The 27,687-nt window shown below is 47.8% G+C and overlaps 4 protein-coding genes and 1 long non-coding RNA gene across 9 annotated transcripts; 2 read left to right on the top strand and 3 right to left on the bottom strand.

Annotated features, from left to right (window-relative positions):
• Positions 1 to 7,082: 7,082 nt before the first annotated feature.
• LOC124702253 (oligopeptide transporter 3) lies at positions 7,083 to 14,471 on the top strand. The gene is made up of 4 exons (XM_047234380.1): positions 7,083 to 7,778; positions 12,320 to 12,417; positions 12,525 to 13,362; positions 13,477 to 14,471. The coding sequence occupies exons 1-4, from the start codon at positions 7,254 to 7,256 to the stop codon at positions 14,272 to 14,274; spliced, it is 2,259 nt and encodes a 752-aa protein (XP_047090336.1). The 5' UTR covers positions 7,083 to 7,253; the 3' UTR covers positions 14,275 to 14,471.
• Positions 9,003 to 10,311, bottom strand: LOC124702255. The gene is made up of 3 exons (XR_007002399.1): positions 10,175 to 10,311; positions 9,960 to 10,052; positions 9,003 to 9,234 (listed from the first exon to the last, which is right to left on the bottom strand). It is a non-coding gene; the product is annotated as an uncharacterized LOC124702255 (long non-coding RNA).
• LOC124702252 (protein TORNADO 1) lies at positions 14,294 to 20,928 on the bottom strand. 5 transcript variants are annotated; one of them, XM_047234379.1, is made up of 5 exons: positions 19,065 to 19,175; positions 18,882 to 18,951; positions 17,855 to 18,769; positions 16,348 to 17,579; positions 14,298 to 16,148 (listed from the first exon to the last, which is right to left on the bottom strand). In XM_047234379.1, the coding sequence occupies exons 3-5, from the start codon at positions 18,759 to 18,761 to the stop codon at positions 14,781 to 14,783; spliced, it is 3,507 nt and encodes a 1,168-aa protein (XP_047090335.1). In that variant the 5' UTR covers positions 18,762 to 18,769; positions 18,882 to 18,951; positions 19,065 to 19,175; the 3' UTR covers positions 14,298 to 14,780. The 5 variants fall into 5 exon arrangements, with proteins under 5 accessions (XP_047090333.1, XP_047090332.1, XP_047090331.1 ...); XM_047234377.1 differs by adding an exon at positions 19,517 to 19,602 and having other exon boundaries at positions 14,294 to 16,148; positions 17,855 to 19,381; XM_047234376.1 differs by adding an exon at positions 20,813 to 20,928 and having other exon boundaries at positions 14,295 to 16,148; positions 17,855 to 19,381.
• LOC124695458 (glucan endo-1,3-beta-glucosidase 4-like) lies at positions 19,545 to 21,103 on the top strand. The gene is made up of 2 exons (XM_047228303.1): positions 19,545 to 19,565; positions 20,843 to 21,103. Exons 1-2 carry the CDS (start codon positions 19,545 to 19,547, stop codon positions 21,101 to 21,103), a joined length of 282 nt encoding a protein of 93 aa, XP_047084259.1.
• A 269-nt stretch (positions 21,104 to 21,372) lies between these two features.
• Positions 21,373 to 22,346, bottom strand: LOC124702254 (transmembrane protein 256 homolog). The gene is made up of 5 exons (XM_047234381.1): positions 22,215 to 22,346; positions 22,053 to 22,123; positions 21,868 to 21,948; positions 21,739 to 21,782; positions 21,373 to 21,613 (listed from the first exon to the last, which is right to left on the bottom strand). Exons 1-5 carry the CDS (start codon positions 22,264 to 22,266, stop codon positions 21,514 to 21,516), a joined length of 348 nt encoding a protein of 115 aa, XP_047090337.1. The 5' UTR covers positions 22,267 to 22,346; the 3' UTR covers positions 21,373 to 21,513.
• Between the last annotated feature and the right edge of the window lie 5,341 nt (positions 22,347 to 27,687).

Raw genomic sequence — 27,687 nt, 5'->3', positions numbered from 1 at the left:
TATTATGGATCTCCAGGTCCCGCTATTAGTTATTGATCGGAGAGGAGTCTCAATCATGTACGCATAGTTCTCGAACCGTAGGGTGACACACTTAACGTTTGATGTCGTTTCAAGTAGATATGGAATATGGAATGGAGCTCGAATGTTTTTTGGAGTCCCGAATGGGATCCGAGACATCACGAGAAGGTTCGGAATGGTCCGGAGAATAAGATTCATATATGGGAAGTCATTTTCCGGGGTTCGGAAAAAGTCCGGTGTTTTGACCGGAGCTTCTAGAAGGTTTTGGAAGGACCGGAATAGTTCAGAATATTGTGGAAGGTTCTAGAAGTGTCCGGGACGACCCGGGCTGTCTAAGGAAGTCCAGAGGGTTCCATAATAGGTGCAACCACGTTGCCTTAAGGGAAAAGGAGTCTTTCCTTAATGCAATTTCGGAAGTGGCAAAAGAGTCCGAGTAGGAGTAGGTTTTCGGAACCGGAAACGTGTCGGAACTCAGTCAAACTTGGGGGAAGGTTTATGGACGACCCAAGGGGCTTGGCCACCTATTTAAAGGGACCAAGGGGCACCCCAAGGGCACCCCAAGTCGCAGCCCAAGCTCCCTCTCCCCAAACCCTAGCCGCCCCTTCCTCCTCCTCCCTCTTGCACGGCTACGGCGAAGCCATGCAGGATTTCTCCACCACCACCGCCACCACGCCGTCGTGCTGGCGGGATTCCGAGGAGGATCTAGTACATCCGCTGCCCGCTGGAACAGGGAGAAGGACGTCGTCATCAACACCGTACGTGTGACCGAGTGCGGAGGTGCTGCCCGATTGTGGCACCGTCAAGATCTTCTACGCGCTTTTGAAAGCGGCAAGTGATCGACTACATCCACCACGAGATTTATCTCGTTAACGCTTAGCGATCTTCGAGGGTATGTTGATCTTCACCTCGTTGCTATCATCTACTAGATTAGATCTTGGCTTGTTATTCGTTCTTGCGGTAGGAATTTTTTTGTTTTCTATGCTACGAATCCCATCAAGTAGTGCCAGCTTGACACCCACTCGAAATCTTTGCATGTCAGGCTGCTAGCAGACAAAGAGACCTTTTGAGCTTTGTGATGAGGAGTTCAATGAACAGGCCCATTTCCCCCTCCAGGTGTTTGAAGAGAACCTTTCAGTTTCTCAAAAAAAAAATGAGATCATTTCTGTTAATCCACGCACACCCCACTGGATGGTAGAAGACACTGCATTAAAGTGCAAAAATCTCTTTTTACAGCAATTTTGATGCAACCGACTCAAAGTCAATGACATTGATGTAAAAAAAATTGTAATACATCATCCCACAACAGTCTAGGGATTATGCATTCAAACGTGATGTGTTCAATAGTTTCCATTTCTTTCCACATGTCATGCTCCATTGACTTGGGCCTTCTGCAATGCCAGTCTCTTAGGCTGTTCATAGTGAAGAGTAACTTAGTCTAGTAACATATTTCATGTTACTAGTCTAAGTTATTAGTGTAGTAACATATGTCATGTTACTAGTCTAAGTTACTATCTCCATAGTGGGTAGTAACTTAGATGTGGTTTCATGTAAGTGTCATTAATTATGTAGACTCGTATTTCTTTAGGATGTGTGATGTTATGGTAACATAGCTAGTTATCACCTCATTCTCTTTCTTCTTTTATTGTCATGCTATGTCACCAAAATGACTTGAGATGTGTGATGTTACCACCTATGTTACCTCCACTATGAGTAGTCTTAGCGTCGTATCATAGGCAAAGTGCTGATGTGACACCATCGTTAATAATGAAAGAGAGAGTTATAGTATCTTGATTAGCTAAGATACACTGGTCATAGAAAAAAAATAAAGTCCAATCACATACATGCATGAGCCTAAAGAAATTGAATTTAGATACACCACTAAGAAAGAATGCATTGTGTTAGTAGTTGTTGAAATAACGGGCCTTTTCCTTTGGCCCATATATATAGCATTTCATAATTTGACTAAATATTAAGGCCCACGTTTGTGGCGGACCATTTGAGTTTGAACCCATGATGTTGGCAGCTCAAAAGGGAGTGGTAAAATGTGGGAGTGCAAAGTTTAGTCTCACATAGAAAGTTGGGAGGAACTTAGACCATCTTATATATAAGATGGGTTGTTCAAACATTTGGTAAGTGAGTGAGAAGAGTAGTGGTACACACGCGCTCCTCCTCCTCCTCCTCTTCGCTCACCATGGTACGCCACGACATACACACTCGTGTTGAGTGCATTGAGCCTCGAGCCTCGCTTTATTTTTTTGTTTGGGAAAATGGAGTTTTTGATGGACGTGTCACAGTTAGTCTGTTCCAGTTGCTCCTAGATCGTGGGCAACTGGAACCGACTCGAAATGTGTGACTTGCGCTAGGCCCACATTTGCATAGGTTTCCTGTGCTTATATAATATTTTGCGTGGCTGCCGCCAAAACACATCTTGCACACGAGTTAGGGTTTTGCCACCTCTCTCTGCTTGCGTCTCCATCGTAGCCTACTTCATCATGCCCGCCGGCTAGCACCGCGGAACAAGAGAGAAGGTCTTTGGAACCACTCGCCTTTGCTATCCTTCACAGGAGACGAATTAGGTTTTTAGGAAGTGCTCTACGCGACTTTTCAATCTCTTCATCACGGGTCATCTACCGGTGAAGTTGGGCGGTGCCGCATACCATCGTCTCTGTCGCCGTCTGCTTCGAATCGTTTTCGCCAATGTTGTTGTTGATAACGTTATTGATGCATCAACGACTACTACACCTATACCCAATCAATATGATCCAATCCTCGTTTTTAGGCATGGATGTTGCATTGTTTGCAATACATTTCTTCATGTTGATTAGCCCATCTAGTATGTTTGAGTTTCACATGATAATAGTTTTTGTCATCATATTTAATATTATGGAATTAATCATGAAATTATTGCCTAATTATCCAACAATCCAAAAACTTAATTGTAGGCAATTTTCCTGAATTAACTATGGATGGTTTTGCTGATGCGCTGAGGTCGGATAAATTTACCGGTGTGCATTTTAAGAGGTGGAAAGTGAAGGCCATGCTCTAGCATACTGCTCTGAAAGTATTCGTGGTTAGTACTGGCAGCCTAAAGGAGCTATATCTGATGAAGATCAGAAAAACTTTGAGGAAGCCAAAGTTAATCGTTTATGTGTGATGTGTTTTGAGTGCTCTTGCTAATCGTCTATGTGATGTGTATATGCACATAACATACGAAAAAGAGCTCTGGATGCACTGAATGCTAAATTTAGTGCAACTGATGCATGCAGTGAACTATACATCATCGAGAGTTTTCGTGACTTCGGAGTGGCGAACAACCGTTCTGTAGTTGAACAAGCTCATGAAGTACAGTGTATTGGAAAAGTTTTCTAACTCCATAAGAGTTCCTTTGATTCATAGGATGGGGAAAATATAAGAATAGGAAAAGCATAGTGTTGAGATGGCATGCCTATTTGAATCTTACGGGAAGATGATGTGTGTTTAATTGTAGCAAAGGATTTTTTCCATGAGGTATGACCTAATACTTTTTTATGTAGGATTTACACTAGAGGATTCCTATAGAATTAATTCCTACATGACGTGATCCTATGAATCAAACAATTTGTATAGGAAAATTCCTATAGGATCCAAATCATACACAATTCCTTTACAAATCCTATGAATCAAATGAGCCCTAAGTGTGCCTTATCTCATGAGTTTGAAGCGGAATGCATTAAAAAAGCCTTGGTGTTGTCTTTGTACTATAATTATCGTCGGTGAAAATTCTCCTAAAGTACCTAGTATAAGCTTATCCTCTGCATGCCTGCAGTATTGCCTGGTTCACCTCACATGAGCAGAGGACGAGAGCACCAGAAAAGTGACCTTCAAACTTTAATCGGCCCCCGTGTAAAAAGAGATTGGTACTACCTGCCGGCGACGCCACAGTTCTCCTCGTCCTGTGCATGTCGTCCTCTGGTTGCAGGCGGAAGAAACAAGCAACGCCATCCGCGCGTGGCCGCCACCCATGTCCATGTGTACTTGCTCGCTCGAACCAGATGCCGCCGCCACTTGTTCCCCGATCCCAAGTGCTCCGCGCCGATGCCAGCCATGCACCGATCGATGGAGAACGAAATCTTATTGAGCAGTCCTGCTGATGACGCGAATATATTACGCGATAATGGAGATTTGGTCCGAGCCGTGGGGGCATGCATTTCTTTTCCAGGCGCGCGAGAGCATCTTAACTATCCGGATGAGGTAGAAATCTAAAGAACAAATAAAGGTCAGAGCATGTCAATACTACAAGCGAACACGTCAATCGCGACAAAACTTTTAGCTAGAACGCTTTTGACGACAGCTGATTCCCGTTCAACATCCAAGGTTTCGTCTCGAATTGTTTATCGAGAGAGCTGATGTTCCATGCATGTTTCCGGATCTCCGATCGGGGAGAATGCACAGTGTCATTTTTTCTTAAATCAAAATACTCACTCGGTTCTCGTATAGTCCTATTTCAGATAAAAAATAAAGCCAACTAATAAATAGCACAATTAATTATGTGTAAATGATTTTGTGTTCTGGATTAATTAAATGTGTTGCAAGTGGTGCCCCTTCTCTATACTTGCATGCAACATTCACATTAATGAGCATCATCATATGAGGTAGATAATCTAATTATTTTTTTCTCGATTAGTGTTACTGGCCTTGTATAGATGAAAATTTGTATTTTTTTTATAGTGACCATGTATTCAAAGATGGATGGAGTATAATCTATAAGGGTGGCCTTGGCATCATGGATCTTGACAAATTCGCAAGAGCCTTGAGACTTCCTTGACCATGGCTTCTTTGGAAGGATCGCTCTAAGGATTGGGCTCGAAATGAGCACCCTTGTGGTAGACTTCTTTTATGCGGCCACCACCATCTCCTTGGCTTCATGGTTGGAAACCAAGGATATTGAGCCTCTCATATTTTCTATCTCCAAAAGAAGAAACTTCATGGCAAACAAGGGCATTTGCCAAGATTTTTGGGACTCTAAGATCAACACCCATGAGGGCATCTCACAACGTCACATTGCCGATGTTGTGGACCTTTGGATGAGGGTTAGCAAGGTTTGACTAGTTGAGGAAACCCGGATGTCATTGTTTTCGAGATTATATTTGGCGGCGGCGGCCTATAGGGCCCAGTTCGCTTATTTGTGGCACCAACACCACCAGCAGCACCACCACTGACAACACCACCACCACCACCACCACCACCAAAACGCATCCACTAACTAACCCATCAACAGATCGGGGTTTCTACAACATTTTTGTTGTTCTAGCTCCTAGATTTGCTGAAGAATGCCAAAGGTTGGATAGGAAATAGCTTGAATCTGAGGGAGCAGGAAATATGAGAGAACTAGACACGAGGAGGAAGAAGGCTGGCGTCAGGGCTTTATTCGTGTCCAGGCTCTAAGCCTCTAATCATGAATCGCTTGCCCGAAACCCCGGCCTCGGGATTTCGAGGCCTGACAAGGCATGTCGGCCTGCGCGCCGACCAGTCTCGCCCTGCTCTCGGGAATGGACGCACATCATGGACTCGCTTTTGGGTAAGGAGAGCTTGACTTCTGTTTTCGCCCTGCCAGGACATCAGGCGACTGACATCTTGGGCAAGCCTTGCCCGATATCCTCTTCTCGGGAAACGCTTATCCTCCCCCTCTCCTAGAGGCATAGCTATGTGTATGTTAGGGGGCAGCCCCCCCCCCCCGCCCCCGCGGGCCATCCAACTTTTTTTTGCCTAAAATCCTCTCGTATTTGAATTTTTAGGAGTAAGTAGCCTATATTTGGCCAATTTGCCCCTCCCCCAACCAGTTCGCCCAAGCTTCGCCCCTACCCTCTCCTATACTCACTACATATTTCCCTCCCATGTCACATCCTCTCTCAACCATAATAGATATCTCGTGGGGAGCTAAAATATGTGTCACCGAGCTCTGATAGAAATCGGTATGGTCGGAAATGAGTCAAGAATCATCCATATGGCCCCGGAGGGACTCCAATTCAACGAACCATGTTGTGTCCCGTGAGCTTGAACCGACGAATGGCGGTGCCTCCCTTGTTGATGATACATATGAGTCATTTTTTGGGATTTTGTTGATGTTGCAAAGAGTATTTAGACATGCTACAAGTGTATATCATTTTTTTTTGTATTCCCATGAGCAACATGTTATAAATATTATACATGTTTGGTTCTCATGATGCATGCGTTGAGACACACATTTTAATGTGTGGCAAATGGGGATTTGTTGCATACCAAAAAAAATGCCGCCTAGCCATATTTTCAGTGTGCAATAAATTTGGATTTCTTGCAGGATTGCGGGGAGATATGTTGCACGGATGTTGTAGGCGAGCAAAAAAATGAAGCAAGAGTTTTATGTTGCAACCATTGGAGAACCCACATTTGGCACTTAAAGTGGATCCGGCAGTGGGAAGGTGGCTGATTTTCCTAGCGCTGAAAAAAAAACACGAAGCTGCAAAAGAAAAAGGGTGCCTCCCCTTTTGTGGTTCTGTAGCTTGTGTATGTAGAGCCGACAACGGGGAAGGGTTGGCTGCTAGCCAGTGGAATATTTGCTAATTGAGGAGAAAATCGCAACTGCCTGAGCTTTACCGGTATACGGCCGTCGACTAGCCGTGGAACGTTGAGCAATGGACAACAGGATACGGTCTGTCTGCTCCCACAAGGAAACCATCCACAAATAGGCTGCGCAGCTGACGGTCTGGTCTCTCAACTCAATCGCGTCTCACATTGCACAATCAGCAGCATATAAAGCACTTTCCATTGCCAGAGTGACTTTCCATTACCACTGACGCCCCAATTAGCCGAGCGCGATCACCCACGTACGCCATAGATCGTGTGCCCCGGCGCGCCGCGCTCGTGCTCCCGCGCGCCAGGGGTCAAGCCGGCCCGTGCCCGGCGGGTGCCCTGGTGGCCGCTTACCCATCGTCAGATCTGAGCAACGGACGGCTCTGATGAGTTTCTCCGCCTACCTCCGTCGTCCAGACCAGGGCCCTGATGGCGGCGGTAGTACGAGGAGTGGAGGAAGGAGAGACGCCAAGTGGAATATAAATTGGGACGACCAGAGTCAGGGGCTAGCATCCAAGAATCTCCACAAGTGTACTCCCCTCCACCGGAGATATATACGAGCAAATCATTGCAGCTAGCTAGCTCCACTCAAAGCTCAGGGCCAGCCAGCCAAGCAGAGCGTGAGCAGGAGCAAGAGAGAGAGACAGATGCCGTCGTCGACGAAGCCGGCGTCGGCGGCGGAGGAGGCGATGGGAGGGAAGGCGGCGCAGCAGGGCGGCGAGGGGGAGAGGTACCCGGTGGAGGAGGTGGCGCTGGTGGTGCCGGAGACGGACGACCCGTCGACGCCGGTCATGACATTCCGGGCGTGGACACTGGGCCTCACCTCCTGCGTCGTGCTCATCTTCCTCAACACCTTCTTCACGTACCGCACGCAGCCGCTCACCATCTCCGGCATCCTCGCCCAGATCCTCGTGCTCCCCGTGGGGCGGTTCATGGCCTCCGTGCTGCCAGACCGCGAGGTCAAGCTCCTCGGCGGCCGCCTCGGGAGCTTCAACCTCAACCCGGGGCCCTTCAACATCAAGGAGCACGTCATCATCACCATCTTCGCCAACTGCGGCGTCTCCTTCGGCGGCGGCGACGCTTACTCCATCGGCGCCATCACCGTCATGAAGGCATACTACAAGCAGACGCTCAGCTTCGTCTGCGCCCTCCTACTCGTCCTCACCACGCAGGTCCGTTGGCTGCTTTGTATACTAATTATCCGTGCATGGTTGTTAGCTCCGTTTACAATCTATTTTTAATCAATCTATATTTATTGAACCGTCTAGTATTTGTCTTCCATCACTGTGACAAGTTAGAAGGACTGATTTTGAAACGGTACTGCTCCCTCCGTTTCATAATTCTTATCGTAATTTAAATTTATCTAGACATATTTTATGAATAGATACATTTGAATTTGAGATTAAAAAAATAGTATAGAGGGAGTACTTAGAATGGGCTGTTATCCCCTGTTTCGTTGCATCTTCAATTCCACACGCGAATGCGACGTGCACACACACACTTGGGTCTAGCTAAGCTAAGAGATGTGACCAACACTAGTAGATGTCAAGGTGAGCATGGACGATGTACGCCCGGGCTTAAGTGCACTGGGTAAGTGAGTGGCTGTGGTTCATCAGCAAGCAATCAATGCTGCCCATTTTCTAGTGATATACAATGTGTTGAAATAGAAATACACATCTTCTTTGTCTAGGCCAACAGTACAAATTTTAATGAGGACAGTTGGCACATTGTAGAAAGATAAATTTCCGCCTGTCAGAACATGTACCGCACAGGTGAACTGTTGAAGTTGTGGCACATCATGGACTATTTTTCGTTCTTTCATTAGGCAACCGAGACTCATCATGTGCCTGCTGTGCAGTGTATTAGTTGGAACCGGTACAGTACGAGGTTGGTAAAGTGAAAAGTGCTATTAGAGCCTTGGATTTTTGAAAAAATTGAAAACTTTCAAAATTTCAACTATGTACACTACCAGTGTGCAAATTTTAATGTGAAATACCATATATTGTAGATTCAGCAGAAAAAATAAATTGGGCAATTTTTAGAAGATTTCAAAAGGGACATTATTCATGCTTCTAGATATGGATTTTTTTTTTTACCTCTGTCCAATGAAACATGTTTTAATTTTGTCTAAATTTTGAGACAAAGTTAAGACACCAAATTTAGACAAAGGTAACGAGGATAGAATACAAGATATTTCGTAGCGAGAATTCTTAATAAATTTCCAATGTAAACACCAAGGAAACTATGATTATGCCAATGGTTATCCATCTTTCTAGTTTTGTTCAGATCGATGTAAGTTTTCTTACTAATATACACAAACGTGGTTTTAGTGTTAGCAAAAAAAATGTAAAATTGTTGAACAAGGATGTCTTTGATTTAAATGAGATTGTCTAGCAGTGAACATATAGAATGCAGGCCCTGGGGATCTTGGAGTTTTGATATACTACTAATGGATTTAGACATAATTTACATTGTTTGGGCATTCGCAACAGTGGCAGCATTGCTGTAATCCGACATGGTGAGTTCAATGTTAGCCACGTGGAGGCGACCTTCGGCAAAACCGGATAAGCTCCCTTGCAACATCATTACTTGGTGTAATATCATTCATCCGTGGTTATAAATATTATCCTGTGTATATTGTAAGTAAAATAAATTGTCAGCTATGTTGTGGAACCCCATTGCAACAACAAAGATTGATAGCTACATAATTTTTTCAGGCTGGGTAAATATATAAAAGAAATTCATAACCATAGAAATCATATGAAAGTAAAACCTTACAAACTGCTAATTTCAAGTCTTAGACACCAAAGTTTTTCACAAAGAAAGATGCGCAGATAATGTATTCACCACTTCAAAAAAGAGTTGAATACAGTTGTGCCATCACGAATATTCTTGTTACTATAATATTTGCATAAGAGTTGAATACTAGATTCATCAATTCAAAAAAGAGTTGAATACAATTTGTGCCATCACGAAAAAAGATAAATTGGACAATTTTTAGAAGATTCAAAAGTTCAAGCAGCGTAAAATGATAACCTCATGTAATGGGTGTATTAGTATAGGAAATCGCTTTGACCAGTTGAATTCATCGACTCGCCAGTCAACGGAATATTTCTAGATGCATTCAAATAATTCCCTTTGGATAAAATCTGCAGTAGGTTCTAGCTTCTTTGTTGCGGTTAGCAGCGAGATCCAGCAGTAGGATCCATGACATGAATTATTTTGTTCGGCATTTCAAAAGCAAGATTAGTTTTGATTTGTGGAAAGGTATGTGTGCATTAATAACATAAATAAAATGCATTTGTGTACCGATTAATTGGTAATCTATAACATTATAGTGTAGTGGAACTCACCAGCTAGCAAGAATATACGGTAAACCCCAGTTTAACAAATTGGTTTCGGATAGACGCCATGTTTCAATAATCCATTACCGCCATGGCAGCTAACTGTGATTAAATGATGGATTATAGTTAGTGATGTTAATAAGTAATGTGGTGTAATTTCCTAACTAACTGGGTTGTATTGTTAGTTATTTAAGCTAAAAATGATGCGAAGGAGATAGATTTACCGCAAATTATGGTTCAAGATGATAGCTCCAATGAGAAATCCATGCCCTGATGCATTTACTGATAACAATTCCAAGAATGTCTACTAATCTAGGATACTCATGTATGTCCATGACCTGATGAAATGAAAATCTTGGATCGATTAAAAGTTTTGTTTACCTGGGAGATAATTAACAACAAATATACAATATGCAACACTCACATTTCTGTAGGAACCGCCGGTAATTTTGAGAAGTATGAAAATAACCTCGCATAGCCAGTAAATAGAGGTGTGTGAACTGTATGCAGAATTGATTTATAAGCTAAATTAGGGTAGTTGTGGTGATTGTAGGTGGGCTAGTGACAGCAAATGAACTAGATGTTTGAGAATGGCGAGAAGTTATCTATACGGATGCTTAATTACAAAAATAAAAGGGTTGCTAGTATATATCAATAATTTTGATAATGTTTAGTTGTTTACAATGGGGGGTTATTCAACTAAAAAATTAATTATAATCTAAGGACATCTTCAAAGGGGAGACCTATTTCGGACACAAAAATGTCCATTATTCTCTAAAATGGGTCGCCCCAGACAAGAGTCTGCACCCAACCAGCAGACCTAATTGGACAGAAACTTGTCCTTGTTTCGTCAATTATAAGTGTGGCCTACATGTCATGGACTCTAAAATTTCCTATTGTCTCTAAAATCAGTTTATCCCAAACAATTGCAATCAAAATTTGCACTTAATCACATGGGGCTAGCAAATTCTAAACTCTATGTGCATTAGTACAACATTTTACCAGATAACAAAAAATAGAGCATCACTAAAAGAGCTAGCAGATGATGCATAGATTAGCTAGTGCATCCCGTACTGATTAGCTAGCACCCTGGGACGAAGCTCCACACGGAGTGCTATGGTCTCACCTCTACTGGGATGGGGTCAGGTTATCCAAGACACCAGCGCCGACCCGTTCCGTCCCTGCCAGCACCTGATGCAGACGATGTGCGGGCGCGCACTACAGCCATGGGCACAGACCAATCGAGCCTCACGCGCACAACCACGAGCTACTCTGGCTGGGGGAGAGGGCCTAGCCGAGGGAGACGCTGATACATAGCAACCGTGACCTCGTCAGGGCGGCGGTGGCTGGTGGCGCCGTTGGCCGGGGAGTCGTGGGATCACCGTCGGTGGGGGAATCGCGGCGGCGCCGGCCAGAGCGGAGGCGGTGGGGATCGAGATGTGCTTCGACACGGGATGAGAGAGAGAAAAGGAAATTGAATGGGCCTGACTACTTTTCAACCTGCATGTTCTACGATGCATACAAGTGATGTGGTTGGGGGTGTCCAGGCTCTGTATTCACCAGGTTGTCTATACACAATAATACACAACGCATTATGACGTAGGTTAATGAAATGGATGGTCTGATGAGGATTCGATAAAAGGAGCACCCAAGCTCGGGCTGCCTTTAGAGTTTTCGATGTCAAGGTGCCAATCGATGTTGTGATGTTCTATTCTGCGTACAAAGTAGCCACCAATCATATATTTGGGGCAAAAAAGAGAGGAAATCGGAATGAGAATAAGGGCGTAACGTCACAGCAGAATCTGTGGCCCTACGAGTTGGCCAAATTCTGTTCTTCTTGCGTATGCAGCACCTCACGCGAATTTCACAGTGGTCAACTTTGTAAATTCTATCAGATTGCAGGCATTGTCAGTGCAATATTACATCATGAATGTATATTCTCTATTAAATAGTAACTCGGATAAAAATAACCTTAAGTACGGCGAACGTCACCGAATCCGGGGCCCTAGGAATAATAATTGGTGAAATTATGTTCTTTTGGCGTATGCACGCACCTCCTGTGAATTTTACAGCGGTCAACTTTAAAATTCTGTCAGATTGCGGGCACTGTCAGTGCAATATTACATCATGGATGTATTCTCTAAATATATTTCATCATGGAGGCACTGTCATCAAGCGGATTAGTTCAATACTAGTAGGCATCCAGAAAGGAAAGTGGTTGCCCTTCTGTTGCCCTTTTGCATGCATGTGATGTTTTTTAAGCAAAAAACTGAAGATGCAGTCATGCAGAGTACTGAACGTTTTGACTCACACTAACTTGTCGCTAACTTGTGCAAACTTATGATAAAAAAAAACTATGCAAATTGCAGATACTGGGTTACGGATGGGCTGGAATGCTGAGGAGGTTCCTGGTTGACCCTGCCGAGATGTGGTGGCCTTCTAATCTCGCCCAGGTCTCACTCTTCAGGTAACCATTCTTTACTCTGTTTTTGCAACACAAGGTGGAAGATCTTCTATAGGATTTTCTCTGTTAGTACAAAGTAATCTTAATCTGGGTTCCACTTACAAATGCAGGGCGCTGCACGAGACGAAGGAGGGTGGGAAGCCGTCCAAGGGACCGTCGCGGATGCGCTTCTTCCTCATCTTCTTCTTCGCGAGCTTCGCCTACTACGCCCTCCCCGGCTACCTCCTCCCGATCCTGACCTTCTTCTCGTGGGCGTGCTGGGTGTGGCCACGCAGCATCACGGCGCAGCAGGTCGGCTCCGGGTATCACGGCCTGGGCGTCGGCGCATTCACCCTGGACTGGGCGGGCATCTCCGCGTACCACGGCAGCCCGCTGGTGGCGCCGTGGGCGTCCATCGCCAACACGGCCGTCGGCTTCGTCATGTTCATCTACGTCATCATCCCGCTCTGCTACTGGCGGTTCAACACCTTCGACGCCAGGAAATTCCCTATCTTCTCCAACCAGCTCTTCACGTCCACAGGCCAGAAGTACGACACCACCAAGGTGCTCACCAAGGACTTCGACCTCAATGTGGCCGCCTACGACAACTACGGGAAGCTGTACCTCAGCCCACTCTTCGCCATCTCCATCGGCTCCGGGTTCCTCCGGTTCTCGGCCACCATCGTGCACGTGCTTCTCTTCCACGGCGCCGACATGTGGAGGCAGAGCAGGTCCGCGATCGGCTCGGCAGCGAAGCTGGACGTGCACGCCAAGCTGATGCAGAAGTACAAGCAGGTGCCGCAGTGGTGGTTCCTGGTGCTGCTGGCCGGCAGCGTGGCGGTGTCGCTGCTCATGTGCTTCGTGTGGAAGGAGGAGGTGCAGCTGCCTTGGTGGGGAATGCTCTTCGCCTTCGCGCTCGCCTTCATCGTCACCTTGCCCATTGGCGTCATCCAGGCCACCACCAACCAGGCACGCCATGAGTCTTATCTAGCTTCTTGCTCTGCTCTTCAGTACAGTTTTGGCCTGCACTTGATCATCATCAGTTCATCGTCTGATTAACTTGGTTCCATGATTTGTTTGCAGCAACCTGGGTACGACATCATTGCGCAGTTCATGATCGGCTACGCGCTGCCCGGCAAGCCCATCGCCAACCTGATCTTCAAGATCTACGGCCGGATCAGCACCGTGCACGCACTGTCCTTCCTCGCCGACCTCAAGCTCGGCCACTACATGAAGATCCCTCCGCGCTGCATGTACACTGCCCAGCTGGTCGGCACGGTGGTGGCCGGCGTGGTGAATCTGGCGGTGGCATGGTGGATGCTGGACAGCATCGAGAACATCTGCGACGTAGAGGCTCTGCACCCGGACAGCCCCTGGACGTGTCCCAAGTACCGGGTCACCTTCGACGCTTCGGTGATCTGGGGCCTCATCGGACCGGGGCGGCTCTTCGGCCAGCACGGGCTGTACCGGAACCTGGTGTGGCTCTTCATCGTGGGCGCCGTACTGCCGGTGCCGGTGTGGCTGCTGAGCCGGGCTTTCCCGGAGAAGAAGTGGATCGCGCTCATCAACGTGCCTGTCATCTCCTATGGGTTTGCCGGGATGCCGCCGGCAACGCCCACCAACATCGCCAGCTGGCTCGTCACCGGCACCATCTTCAACTACTTCGTCTTCAGGTACCGCAAGGGGTGGTGGCAGAAGTATAACTACGTGCTGTCGGCGGCACTCGATGCCGGTACGGCATTCATGGGGGTACTCATCTTCTTCGCCCTTCAGAACGCCCACCACGACCTCAAGTGGTGGGGCACCGAGGTCGACCACTGCCCGCTCGCCACATGCCCCACCGCGCCGGGTATTGTTGTCAAGGGCTGCCCGGTATTCTGAGCATCAGACCATGCCATGTATGTAGCTAGCACCTAGCAGCAGTGATTGTCTGGATTGGTACAGAAAACCATGAATTCAGCCTCTACATCGATTAAGCGATGCAGCGCTTGTCAGCCATCCCTCCCGAGTCAATGTAAACACTCTGTTTTTCTACAAGGAAATCAATTCCTACTTTATATATAATCACGTCACTATGAGTATACTCGTAGAAAAAACTGGCAGTGAACGAAAATAACTTCATAATTAGTGTGAAAAACCACACAGGAACGCAGAGCAGCAAAAACTGAATCCGAAGAGAAACAGGTAAGTACACATATTTGATAGACCAGAGTGGTAAAAACAGAGCATATTCATTACACAATTGCACTATTATCAACTGTCACTTATCAGGCTAACAGCAACGTGACATTAGAGGGAGGTACCTGTGGCTGCAGACCGTTAGGCATGTTGGAGTGGATGGTTCAGCACCTGTCGTCGTGGACTGTGGGCATGCTGGAGCAGATGGTTCAGAGTGGCAGCTCGAAGATCTCGTCTCCTCTTGCGGCGATGTGCTTCCTGCAGACCCACGCAATGTGGCCATCATCTCTGTACCTAACACGCCACAGGCCAAAACTCTGTGCAATGTCCATCCCTGTCAAAATCCCTTGTCCTCTCAAGAAATCCAGAAGCCACTGCCTAGCCGCTTGCATGTCCTCCCCCATGTCGCTGGCGCCTCTGTTCCTCGTTCTTCCGTACATCGCTGCTGCGCCTAAAGCCCCCAGCGATGCAGCGGATGTAGCCGCACCATACATGGCTGACGAGTCCATTAGGTGCACCACCTCCTTGCTCAGGTCAGGTATCATCTCCCCCATCCCGACGATGAAATGCGCGCCAATCTTCAGGGCGAATGTTAAGAGTTTCATGAACTTGCTCATGTAAGGCAGCAGGCTCTGCACTGCTTGGTTATCCACTTGGATCATATCGCACCCCACCTGATCCTCCACCACATGCATTTCTCTTCGGAATTCACATAACATGTGCACACGTAGTGATCGCATACCAGGCAGTATCCTCGTGACCAGTTTCTTGGAGCGGTTGTCTAGGCTGACAAGATAGAACATCTGAGGCACTTTTCTGTCTTCCAGTTGAATGCTGTAATTCATCACGTAGTCCATTTTCCTGTGGAGTTCAGTCACAAGGTGATACTCGTAGTACCTCAAGCTTGCAATCTCTTCCTTCAAGTCCCTTATTCCTTGCTCTATTATTTTCAGTCTTTGGAGAACCATCTCGACACCTTTCGCGATGCCTAATATGGAGGGATCAACCATGTCTGCTTCAGGGATGGTTTCAGGCTGCTGCTGATTATCTGGGGCGACGGCGAGTTCAGTTGCAAGATACTGTAAATCATAGTACCTCCGGTGCAAAACTTCATGGAAGTCGTCATCTGATAGCAGATCTCTGGCATGATCAGATCCTGATCTTAAGATGACCCTTTTATTGCTTTCAACAGCACTCCAGGTATGCTGATAATCATATATGCTTTCTGCCGGCAGTGACAGTAGAATTTGCTTTAATTTTTTCAGAGGGAGCTGCTGAGTTGCACGGAACCTTCGCGGTATGAGATGTTTCACACAGTCGGGCCTGAGAATGCTTTCCTTGAACTTCATATTGGGAGACAAATTCAGTATCGTTGGGATTACGAACTTGTGGAGTAGCCTCACCATTTCGGTAACATTTTTACCGGAGCATGCAAGCACATCTATGGAAGAGCCTAACTTCATTCCCAGCTCCACCTTTACATGGACACCGTTGATCACTGTATAAATAAGGTTTTTCTCCAGGTTATAAACTGCTTCCTGATGTCCGAGACACATGATTTTGTTGTGCAGACGAACCTGGAAAGAAAATCTTCCTTTAGAAAATGGAAACTACACTGAAGTAATATCAAGATGTAACCACCAGTCAGTATATATGTTTAAAATTAAACATCAGAACATTTCTTTTGCAGAGCCAAACTTTTGAAAAAGAAAAATCACTTAGACATGTGGGCAGCTACACACTACAGTAGTAATTATCTGTTGCAGTTTGTTTTACCTGCAGTCTTGGGAAGAAGTCACTTGTCAGGAGCATATGTATATCTTCACATTCAAGACGCCTTCCAACGAATCTGCATTCCGGCATAGTTAACTGCCACTTGTCAGTCTCTCCTTTGTTTTCCTCAAGAATAGCTGGTACCAGGAGTAATGTATGTGGGTTCCCAGGGTCCTGTTCATAACATAACTCAAGTTCTAGCAATATATTTATGATATCACTAGCCTGTAAGGATGCGCCAGTTCTCCAGTTTGATCTTGTAACTTGGTTGCGCAGCTTCTCTTGCAGAATCTTCTCCAGCTCCTCTTTGCGGACAAAACCACCACTACTCTCTATCTTGATTAACTTCAATGTAGCTAGTTGGCTGAGGACATCTCGACAGAACCATTCACAATTCATGACCAGAAGTCCAAGTTCCTCAAAAAATACTATTTCACCTAAGGTATGCAGTGATTTGGCAACAGCACGTCTCCGTGTGTTCACTTTCTCCACATTATCACGCCTCGATCTCAATCTTAGCGCCGGAACGTTGAGCTGGCATATTTCGCAGAACTCAGCCCACTTGATCACTGCTTTGTTATTCTTCAACCTCCAGTCATGCAAAATCTTGATCAAATCATTGCATACTTCATAAACTTGAGCATTTTGTTGGATTATTGTCTTTGTTGTCATTCGCAAGTGATGAGTCAGTTTACTTACTGAAACTAACGATCTTGAGTCGACGGCAAAAACAGTGGGGTAAATTTCTGCATGGGAATGGAAGTCTTCTCTGAGCCTTTGTACAACGGTAGCAATTGGCTGTAGCCCTTCCGGCAGATGAGATACCTTATCATAATGGGTGAGAACTACAGTTACACAGGGTCGAAATGAGTGTGAAACTCTCCGCCTATAACTTGAAATCAAGAACCTCAGCCAATATATGAGCTCCCATTCAATCTCATCTACGCTTTTCGGATATTTCGTAGCAGGCTTTCCAACCAAACTAGACACAATCATAAAAACGCTTGGACCACCATGAACCACAAACATAAAATCATGCAATGCAAAACTTCCTTCATGTCCACCAAGATTACACATTGTCAACTTTGTGTTTCCATCAAAGATTGATTTCATCTTATTCTCTTCGGTGAATGGCATCTGCTCAACTGGAGTCTTCAGAGTTTTCATTACATCCACGCGAGGCGCCTTCATTGAATTTATGCTCTGATTCATGGAGCTACATAGCGTGCTTTTACCTGAGAGACCATGCAAATTGAAGCATCAAATATAACCAATTATTACAGAACATAACGGGATTTGTGTTCGTAGAGCTGTCATGTAAGGTACAAATATTTATAGCACAAGGAAGTAGAAAAATCTAGGTACTAATTTAGCGGGCCCACATGCCGTGAAGCAGATTCACTAAAAATGATATTTGACATAATTCAATTAGAAACTCCACAGGTTATTAGAACTTTTTATTTCTGCCTATAGATTAGAAAAAGGAGGGAAACGACGAGTAAAACTGCACCTGCTAAATCTTGGCCACACAGAACAACTCGGCAGCATGTAGGAGCACTTAGTGGCAAATCGAGCAGATCATTTGGCAGAACTAAACTCCCATTCTGACCAAGTTTTTCATAAATTTGGCCTGTCTTGCCAGCAACATGCAAAGGTGTTTCATGAAGATCAATTTCTTCAATCCATGGATTGACCTGCAAAGTATTCATAATGGTCTGTAAGACTGCTTCCCCGTCAACTCCCTTGCACCCTCTGAAAGATAAAATTCGAAGAGTGGCGTTCCTTTGCAAGCTTGTAAATATATGGACAACGTCATTTGATCTCAGGCTTGCATCGTCACATATTGCAAGCTCAATAAGGCTCTGGTTTGTCTCCAACAATTGCAAGATTGCAGCTACACCATATCTACCTATATTTGTTCTCTGTCCTCCAAAACTCAAAACCTTCAAAGTTGAATTGGCTTGTGTCTGAATTGGTGAAAATGTGCTAAGAGGGCATAACAAATGTTCCAAACCAACTCCACCAAAGCGATTTCCATCCAAAATCAAGCTCTCTAAATACTTGTTCTTGAATAGTCCTGCAGCTATATACACCACCGCTTTGTCCCTGAGGCAACACCTGGTAAGTTTGACAGCTTTCAGGCTCCTATTCCGGTCGAGGACCCCTCTAAGTTCTTTGGTCCACTTGGACTTCAGAGGGACACCCGTCATGTCCAATGTTGTCACTGTGGTGTTCCATGCCAAAGCACAAGCAACCCGTTGTAGGCCTGTAGAATTAATATTGTTGTAAATCCTCATGTTTCCAGTTGCTGGAAGGAATTCAACAATTTTACAACTGTTCATGCCACCTCTAGTATCACGACTGTGTCCCCATATATGCACCTCCGCTCTGCGGTTGCGTGCCAGCACAGCAGACATAAGCGGAGCTGCTGCAATGGAGCTGTTGTCAAGTATGATCAACAGCTTCAACATATAGTTCACCTCAATCATCTTGGAGAGTTCTTCGGCTCCCTTGGAGCCTATGGAGTCTTCCCATACCTGAAACTCTTCAACGCTTCTGTTGTTTGCCAAAGCTGATGCAAGCAGGGTCGCTCCAGTAGCTCCAATTCTACAGTCATTAAAAACAACTGCGTTCAAGGTGTTGTTCCTTTGGAGCATTTCTGAGAGTGGGACTAAAGCAAATGCTGATTTTGTGATAAACACATTCTTCTGGAACTCCACCTGCTTCACATTCGAGCCAAGGCCTAAGTATGAACAGAGAAGTTGTGTCCCTTGAGGCTGCCACTCAATACCATGAAAAAGGAGGTTAGTCACCTTTCTGTAGTGATCTTTCGACTCCACGAGATGATGAAGAAACTCAAGCAGAAAGTTGACATCATTGTGATCTGTACAAGTATGGATCCTCAGCGATCTCTCACTTTCCATACACAAGCCTGACCCCAAGTTTGCTGCAACCTGGTAGAACGCGATGTTCTCAACATCCTTGTACTCCTGTAAATCAATTTCTGCAACATATCTGATCATCCCATCTCCCATGCCTGGAGAAATTAATGAAGAGTAGTTAAATAAGGGATGGGAAGCAGAGGTGAAGGTTTAGCTTTTTACCATGCATGTAGATATGAGATCTATATAGGTGGGGAATAAAATGTATTTCACAGGCAGATATCACATACCGCAACTGAAAGAAGGTTTTATACAGAAATGAGTGCAAGGCAAGGTCAGGCAATAGATTGCTGGCTTGTCAAGGGAGCATGATAAAGAAAGGAATAATCTTTACTTTGCTTTGCTTGTCTGGAGGAATAATTCAGATGCTGAATAGATGCCCATACGTGTGCAGGAAGTAAGGAATAAGTGCAGGATGCCTTTAATATTCAGATGATAAATGTAACACATCCTTTCCCCTGTACAGAGACTGAGCATTATATGAGCTTCACACAACTTGTTGAGCTGCATACTTGTAGATTTCCTTAAATAAAACAAACATGCTGTAGAGTTAACTATTGTTAACGTACTACTAGTGGAAAGAAGCAAAATGTGTGCTTCCTTACCACCAAGTGTAGGCAATCTGAAGAAGCAAGCGACAACAAGGCTCATACTGCTACTTTATTTGATCCTCCACTTCGCCACAGTTTCAACTCAGCAAGGTATGATGGTAACTTCTAGTTCCTGGTTCCAGAATGCTCATGTGCCATTTATCCCTTTACTTTTAAAAAAAATCTTATTATCTCTAATCATCCCAGCATTTCTTCTTTCAAAATAGTATAATTAACATAAAATCCGATCTCAGAGCAAGGAATAAAAGACACCCTAACAGTTTGAAACATGTTGTATGGTAGCTCGTAAGAGATAGGCATATCTGAAACAGCATATCCAGAGTGATTTAACTCAGTTACTAAAAACATCCAAGAAGATACGCAGACCCTAAACCATGTATACAAAAAGGAGAGACTACTACCATTGTCAGATCCACTGCTAAAAGTAGCATAACCAGTTTTTTGTATACTCCCTCCTTCCCGCAAAAGATGTCTTAGATTTTTCTAAATTTGGATGTATCTAGATAGTGCCTAGAAACATCCAAATTTAGAGAAAGTCGAGACATCTTTTGTGGGACGGAGGTAGTAACAATCTTGACTACATATATTTTCTGTTCTTAAATGAGATAGCAGAAACTTTTGAGTTTGAGAAATTATAGCCTCACTTCCGATCCTCTTAGATTCATGGGGTGCTATGCTAACAAGATACATTCAACTCAAACTTTGTTTCTACAGCTTATAGCCTGCTAATACCGCATTGGTCCTCCGGCAAATTGTTACTCCAATTAAACATTCATTCCACAGTAAATACAGATATAATCACTGGACACTGAAAATAAAGATCTAACAACTGAAATAGTGTAGTCTGAATTCATATATCTCTCGGATAAATAAATTAAACACTGACGTTTAAGGAATTTGAAGAAACATTTATACCTATAAATTCAAGCAGATGATCGTAATTAGGTGAAGCAATGGTGCATAGCAGATGAGCAAACACCAGATGATATCCTACATATTGCACTTAGCTGGGCATGTGGTCTTGGTGGTGCAGATTGTACAATGATTGAACCTAACAAATCATGTTACATTCCCAATAGAGTCAGGGACCATGCATCATATGTCTTCAACAGCTACTGGCAAAACTACAAGAAACATGGTGGTTCTTGCTACTTCAATACAGCTGCAATGGTCATAGACCTAAATCCAAGTATGTTCATGATCTGAGCCATCATTAGGACCATACCCCTTTTGCAGGTTGATATTTCACTAGCGAGATCAAAGATACACGGCATGCGTGTACATACACACGCATATTAAACAGATAAAGACACACACACACTCACAAGTGTGCCCGCACGCCCACGGCCACACGCGCACGGCGCACCACGCATACTGTCATGGAAAAGGAAGTGGCATTAAATCAAAAGAAACAAGAGACACAGCTTCACTGGCATGACCAATTGGTCAGATTGCAGGACGTAGAAATGAGGGAGTGTGAAACATCAAGGCGAATTATTTTATTTCAATTCTTCTAGACTTGTGGCACATCAGTACAACCATCACCTAGTAGAGCAACAAATACAAACCCTCGGGTAGAGTAAACATAGTTTTCACCGGCTACGACTCGGATACAATCAGAAGAGCAGGCTGGCCCAGGCAGCGATGAATGCAAAGCCACCAATTGGTGCTGGTGAAGAGAACTTCCTGTCCTCAAGGTAAGCCACGGTGTAGCACCTAAATGAAAATGAGCACCAATCATTTTTGCAATCCCACCATTCAGATACAATGCAGTGAAAATTTCTTTGCACCCGTTAACAAGTATCGGTGCAATTCAATTCAAATACGGAGCACGCACTTACGTTCCAGAGAAGAGCACAATTCCAGTAGTAAGTAGACCTCCGAACTGCATACACAACAACAAAAAATGCATGAATGGGCGCAGCTAAAGAAGTAGTGAAATCACGAAGCGGGCGAAGTTTAACACTGACGATGTTGGGGCGCTTGGTGATGGGAGCTCCGACCAACGCCGCGGTGTGGACGAGATGGTAGAGGGACGCGGTCTGCCAAATCTGTCAAAATTTCCCCCGAATTGTAAGAAGCAGATTGGTACATGATTTGAGGGAACAGGTCCGAAGTGGGCGGGGATCGATGGAGGCTGGGCAGCAGATTGTACCTCCTTGTATCTAGGGTTCTGGGGGCGGAACATGTGCGCTCCGTAGGTGCCAAGTCCAAGAGCAGCAACACCTGCGCAATCAAATTCACCCAGCCGTCAGACTGCGTAGACGACAACCGGGAAAGGAGGAGGAGGAGAGATGAGGAGGGGGAAGAGGATCACCGGAGACGGCGGCCACCTTGTGCCATAGCATCGGGTCGGTGGGCTTCACCATCTTCTTCTCCCTCTTCGCCTTCGGGTCGTCGTCGTCTTCGTTTCCTTGTTGCTCTGCCTCTGCTCAACTTTTTTTTTTTTTTTGCGAATTGCTCACCTTACCTTCCCCACCCCCCGTCTCCGCTGGTCGTTAGAGCATCCGCACTCGTTGGCGCTCCCCACCACGTTCAAATCCGGCTAAATTTTCGTTCGGATTGGAGGAAGATTTGGCGTGAGGAGGAGTAGTTTCCCAGTCGCGTGCCCAGGTGAAGACGACGATGCAAATTTGAAAAACGGAAACTTGATAAACTACGGCTAAAAACGGGCGAATTTAGACTAAATTTAATGGTATTTACTATATAACGGGCGAAGTTCATACATAGAGGCCGAATTCGACTATATTTCGAATTCGGCTAGGAGAATCCAACTGCTAATTTAAAAATACGGCGCTCTACATGCCCAAATGGCGGTAGAACACCGTGTAGTCGCCGCCGTCGTCGTCGGAGCCGTCGTCGTCGACCCGCGGCGGCGCGGCCTGGCTGCTGCTGCCCTGGCCGGCGTCTCCCCGCCGAGGCAGGGATGGCTTGTACCATTCGTCGTCCGACGCTTCGAGGTCGACGAATGGGACGGCGACGCCGGATGGAGGTGTCGCAGGCCGGCCGTAGCGAGCGACGTCGGCGGCGGCGGTTGGAGTGGCGGCGCGGGCGGCGAGTCGCTGCGCGGCGGCCAGGTCCAGCAGCCTCGCCTCGTCGCTCCGCCTCCTGGCGCTCCCAGTCGCGCCTCGACCACTCCAGGGCGGCGTCCTCGGGGAGGGCGTTGTCGACGGGCACCAGGTCCTTGAGCGACCTGGCGATCGCCTCCGCCATGGCGGCATCCTCCGCGCGCTTCGCCTCCTCCTCGGCGAGCCTGTTTGCGGCGGCCTCCTTCTTCGTCCTCTTCCGCCCAGGCTGCGGCGAAGAGGGTTGGTCGCGGATGACGAGGGCGCCGCTGCTGCGCCCTCTGGTCGGCGGTGGAGACGCCGGCTCCTTCTTGATGCGCGCCGGCGCCGGCGTCGATGGAGACGTCGCTTCCCTTTTCACCGGCACCAAGGACGACCTCGGCGCCGATCCGGAAGACGACGAGCTGGCAGCCATGCGTCTTGGCTGCCAGACGTTTCCCCGGCGGCGGCTCGCCGATGCCCTCGATGGAGGGGGCATCGTCAGCATGGGGAAGTTTCCGCCCTCGATGTGCTCGAGGACGTTCTCCAGCGTCCGGCCCGGCGCGCTCCACCACCGTCGGCGTCCTGCGGCGTTGTTGCGCGCAGGCGGAGGCGGCGGGCCGTCGTAGGCCGCCAACTCCCGCTCCCACCGCCGGAGGAAGTACGAATTCCACCGCGTGTAGTTGTCGGGGTGGTGGCGCGGGTCGGCGCGCTCCTCGTCCGTCATTGTGAGCCGCGCCTCCTCGATGGCGGCGTCGAGGGCGTCGCCCGAGGCGGCGGCGGGATTGGTACGCCGCCACGACTAAGCCTCCACCCGCCGCCGGGAGGCCTCGTGTCCGGCGGGCAGGGGTACCCCGCCTGGTGGAGGAGGTGGCCCTCCCACTGGTGGAGCGACCGGCGGGGGAAGCCATTGGCGGCGGCGTCGTCGTCGTCGGAGAACGACATCGTTGGAGGTGGAGGAAGAGTGGAGCAGGGGAGGGAGAATGGAGGAAGAGTGGAGCAGGGGCGTCGCGGCGAGCGGAGTGCCTTAAATAGGCGCGGCGGCTGCGGCGGGGGCGGCGGCGATTAATGACGCGTGGAAGACGATGCGTTCGCGGAAGCCGATGCGACGGCATTAACTCGCCGCGTGGATGCTACGCGGCCGGCGAATGCTGACCGGCGGCAGGCTTTTACAGCGCGCGGAAGACGATGCGATGAGGACGACGATCGGTGTCTCTCGCCGACAAGTTGGGGCCACGAGACGCGCGGGAAGTTTCCCCGCCGTTTCGCGCGCTTTTGTTTCGTCCGGAGTCCCCGAGAGCTCCCCGGGGGGCCGGGGATGGCCTGGGATCGCCGGATGAATTTAGGCCCAAATCCGGACGAAATCGAGGAACCGGGGACGCGACTGGGCCGAATTTCGCCGTCCGGATGGAAAAAAACATCGTTCGGGGAGACGAGTGGAAATGCTCTTAGCGTTTTACTTGGTTTTTCGTTATTTTCTTTTTCACTGAAATTTTATATTCTTGGTAATAATTTCCAGAATAACTGAGTTAACATTTTTTTCGGGGTCAGTTCAAAATTATGTACCTTACCAGACCTGTCTAAGCCGCGTCCCCCAAAGAGTCCCCCAAACCGCGCCGGATTGAGCGTTTGGGGGACGTGTTTTATTCGTGCCGCGTTTGGGTGACGTCGCTCCCCAGTCGCGTCCCCCAAACAAAATTTCGGAAATTTTAAACTTAATGAGATTCGATTAGATTCATCCAAACTTACATGGATTCGAACGAAATTTGACTAAATTTAAACTAAACCTAATCTAGAAGTACTTGCGGCGGCCGGAGGCGTCGTAGTACTGCTGGAAGTTGTACATGTTGTCGGTGACGACCTCCTCCTTGACGCGCTCGTCGACGGGCTCGTCCTTCACCAAGCCGCTTGGTCCTGCCTTGTCGTCGTCGGTGAGGTCCACCAGCGGCTTGCCGGAGTCGCGGATGGACATGGCGATCGCCGCGTCGAGGTCGCCCCTCCAGGCGTCCTTGTCGTTCATGGACGCCAAGAACGTCGCCCGCATCCTTGGGCAGTCCTCGGGGTCGTCGCTGCTGGCGATGAGCCGCTGCTGCCGCTCGTACTCCGCCAGCAGCAGCGCCTGCAACGCTTCCTTCGGCTCCTCCTTCACCTCCGGCTTCGGGATGAGGAGGGCGCCGCCGCGCCTCCCTTGCTGCCGCCGGCTGCCGCTGCCGCCACGCCTCGTGTTGACGGGCGTCGCCAGCTCCTCCTTCACCTCCAGTTTGGGGACGGTGTAGGGCGCCGACCCGTACGACGAGGACGGCGTCGATCGCGCCGGTCCTGAGGAAGAAGAGTGCGAGGAGGACGAGTACGTCGTCCTCCTCGGCTGCCATTGAGGAGACGGCGGCGGTGACGACGGCATCTCCAACCTTGGAGCGCCGTTGCGGATGCCGCGGATGACGTTGTCGAGGGTGCGCCCCGGAACGCCCCAGAACAGGGCGCGGCCGTCCTTGTTCCAGCTGTTGGGGCCGCCGACGAGCCCGTCGGTGCTGTACATCTCGACGTCGTACTTCGCCTTGAAGTACGTCGTCCACCAGGCGTCGTTGTTGTTGGCCGCCCACGTCGGATCCAACCGCTCCTCGGCGGTGAGTTGAGCCCGCCGGGCCTTGATGGCGTCCCTCCATTGCTCCGTGTCCGGCTTCGGCGGCGGCGGGACGCCCATGCCGTTCACGGCCATCTTCTAGCCGCCGCTGCTTGGCAGCCGCATGTCCGGTGGGACTGGATACCGGGCGTGGTACAGCGCCCACGCCTCCGGCACGGTGAGGCTGCCGCGGCCGAAGCCGTTCGCCGCGGAGATCTTGCGGGAGGACGAGCTCGACATTTTGGAGCGGCGAGGAGAAGATCTAGGAGGGGGGAGGCGGCGGCGACGAGAAGGTTTGGGAGCGGTGAGAACTACAGGGCGTCTTAAAACAGCGGCGGCAGCGGGTGGCCATGCACGACGAGACGCGTCCCTGCGTCGCCTGGGAAAACAGGGACGCCATTAACGTCGCTTGACCAAAGGTAGGCGACGGGGTTTTAGCCTTCCGAGCCGCTGACGCGTCGGACTCGCGTCGGTTCGCCTCGTTTTTCGTTGTGTCCGGCGTGCCCGGAGCGTCCCCTGTGGGATGGGGACGGGCTCGGGGCGCCGGACACCGTATCGGACCGCGCCGGACAAAAATAAGCTTTGGGGGACGCGGCTGGAATGATTTTTTGGTCCGGCGCGCCTCAAATTGCTTTGGGTGACGCTTTGGGGGACGCGGCTGGAGATGCTCTAAGTCTAAGTTATCAGCCCCAAACCTCAAAAGTTCTTTCCGAAGCCCAAACGTCTATCATCATCGCCATCGGTCTAGATATAAAAAAGGGCTTCCGTCGACACATCTCATCGTTCAAATGGGTTTTTTTATTAGAAAAAAATCTAGACACCCCTGGTTTGCCCCTACATTGGTGGACTCTAGCGGATAGTCAATTCTAGCGGAACCGGTAACTACCGGTGTTGCAGGAACCGCTCGTTGCCTCATCGTGATTCGGGTTTTCTTTCCAGTATATCGATTTCCATTTTGCTATAGCTGGTTGTTTGCCCGACCGTATCGTGTATGCTTGTATACAATACCAGGAGGCCAAGTACAATATCGTGGCCACCCCACCCATGAGTCCATGACTCTCTCCGTCTCATTTATCTATTCGTCTAAATCTCGATCCACAAAAACCGGCCTAGCTGCAGCGGCGAGGGAGCGCCGCCGTTCCGGCCGTGCTGCTGGCCTGCGTCTGGAACGACGGCGACAGCGTGAGCAGCCGGAGATGGAGAAGGAGCATACGAACACGAGGTCGCGCTGCATCGACTTGACGAGGTGCCGGAAGTGGTCGAGTTTGGGCGGCGAGAGGGCGCCGCCGTTCCGGCCGTGAGGCAGCTGCGGCGCTGCAGCGGAGGAACAACGAGACGACGAGATAGAGGCCGAAACTGCGGGGGTTCCTGGCTGCGGCCGGAAGAGCGGCGCCATACATGAGCACGATGTTTCTCTCGAGCTCTGGAACCTCCGCAACCCCTTCGTCTTGTAGCAGCGCCGTTGCAACTCGTGTCTTTCAGCTTTGCCGAGGTTGTGGACTTGTGGTCCGGTATGCCTTCAACCCACGGCGCCTCGGCCTCCTCGACGAGAGCCACCACAGGACGACGAAATGGCGGCCGCCACCATGCTCATGTGCAGAATAGGTTTGGGATTCATTCCTCCATCTAGAGATTATTTTAATTCAATCGTCTGAGAGGATGCAGGACTGGAGAGTGATTTTTGTTCTGCCTACTATTGGTGGTTCGATCTGAATTTTACTATGCAACTTCGTGTCAAATCTACTACTACTCCAATTCCCTATTCTTGATTTTCTTTCAGATACTATTTTGTAATGCCTGGATTAAGAATCCTCTTCAAAATCCAGAAGAAAGAAATCCCATATTGAGAAATTATTTTGATGGCGGTTAATCCATGATATAATACATGCATATGTGATATAAATTTCATTTCTGAAACGTAATTGGGTCGTATTTGGTATGACCTAGTTTTCAGTAGTGGATGTAATATATATCATATCTCTTTGCTACGAAAATGTTTCTGAATCTATTATTTGAAACATATCTTCTTGGTTTTATTGAAATTAGCTAACTAAAAATATTTTAAAACAAATTCAAACTGAAACTAATTTGAAAACAAAAAAAAGATAAGTGGTATATGTGCGAAT

This window comes from Lolium rigidum, chromosome 3, assembly GCF_022539505.1.
Source record: "Lolium rigidum isolate FL_2022 chromosome 3, APGP_CSIRO_Lrig_0.1, whole genome shotgun sequence".
NCBI lineage: Eukaryota > Viridiplantae > Streptophyta > Magnoliopsida > Poales > Poaceae > Lolium > Lolium rigidum.
This window is presented reverse-complemented; position numbering and strand designations above follow the sequence as displayed.

Coding starts and splice junctions, on each gene's coding strand:
- LOC124702253 (XM_047234380.1), top strand. CDS start 7,254: ATGCCGTCGTCGACGAAGCCGGCGTCGGCGGCGGAGGAGGCGATGGGA. Junction 12,418..12,524: donor GCCCAGGTCTCACTCTTCAG/GTAACCATTCTT, acceptor TTACAAATGCAG/GGCGCTGCACGAGACGAAGG. Junction 13,363..13,476: donor TCCAGGCCACCACCAACCAG/GCACGCCATGAG, acceptor ATTTGTTTGCAG/CAACCTGGGTACGACATCAT.
- LOC124702252 (XM_047234375.1), bottom strand. Junction 17,580..17,854: donor GTGTGGCCAAGATTTAGCAG/GTGCAGTTTTAC, acceptor ATGGTCTCTCAG/GTAAAAGCACGCTATGTAGC. Junction 16,149..16,347: donor ACTTCTTCCCAAGACTGCAG/GTAAAACAAACT, acceptor TTTTCTTTCCAG/GTTCGTCTGCACAACAAAAT.
- LOC124695458 (XM_047228303.1), top strand. CDS start 19,545: ATGAGTGCAAGGCAAGGTCAG. Junction 19,566..20,842: donor TGAGTGCAAGGCAAGGTCAG/GCAATAGATTGC, acceptor GATCGTAATTAG/GTGAAGCAATGGTGCATAGC.
- LOC124702254 (XM_047234381.1), bottom strand. CDS start 22,266: ATGGTGAAGCCCACCGACCCGATGCTATGGCACAAGGTGGCCGCCGTC. Junction 21,949..22,052: donor AGAACCCTAGATACAAGGAG/GTACAATCTGCT, acceptor AAATTTTGACAG/ATTTGGCAGACCGCGTCCCT. Junction 21,783..21,867: donor TCACCAAGCGCCCCAACATC/GTCAGTGTTAAA, acceptor TTGTGTATGCAG/TTCGGAGGTCTACTTACTAC.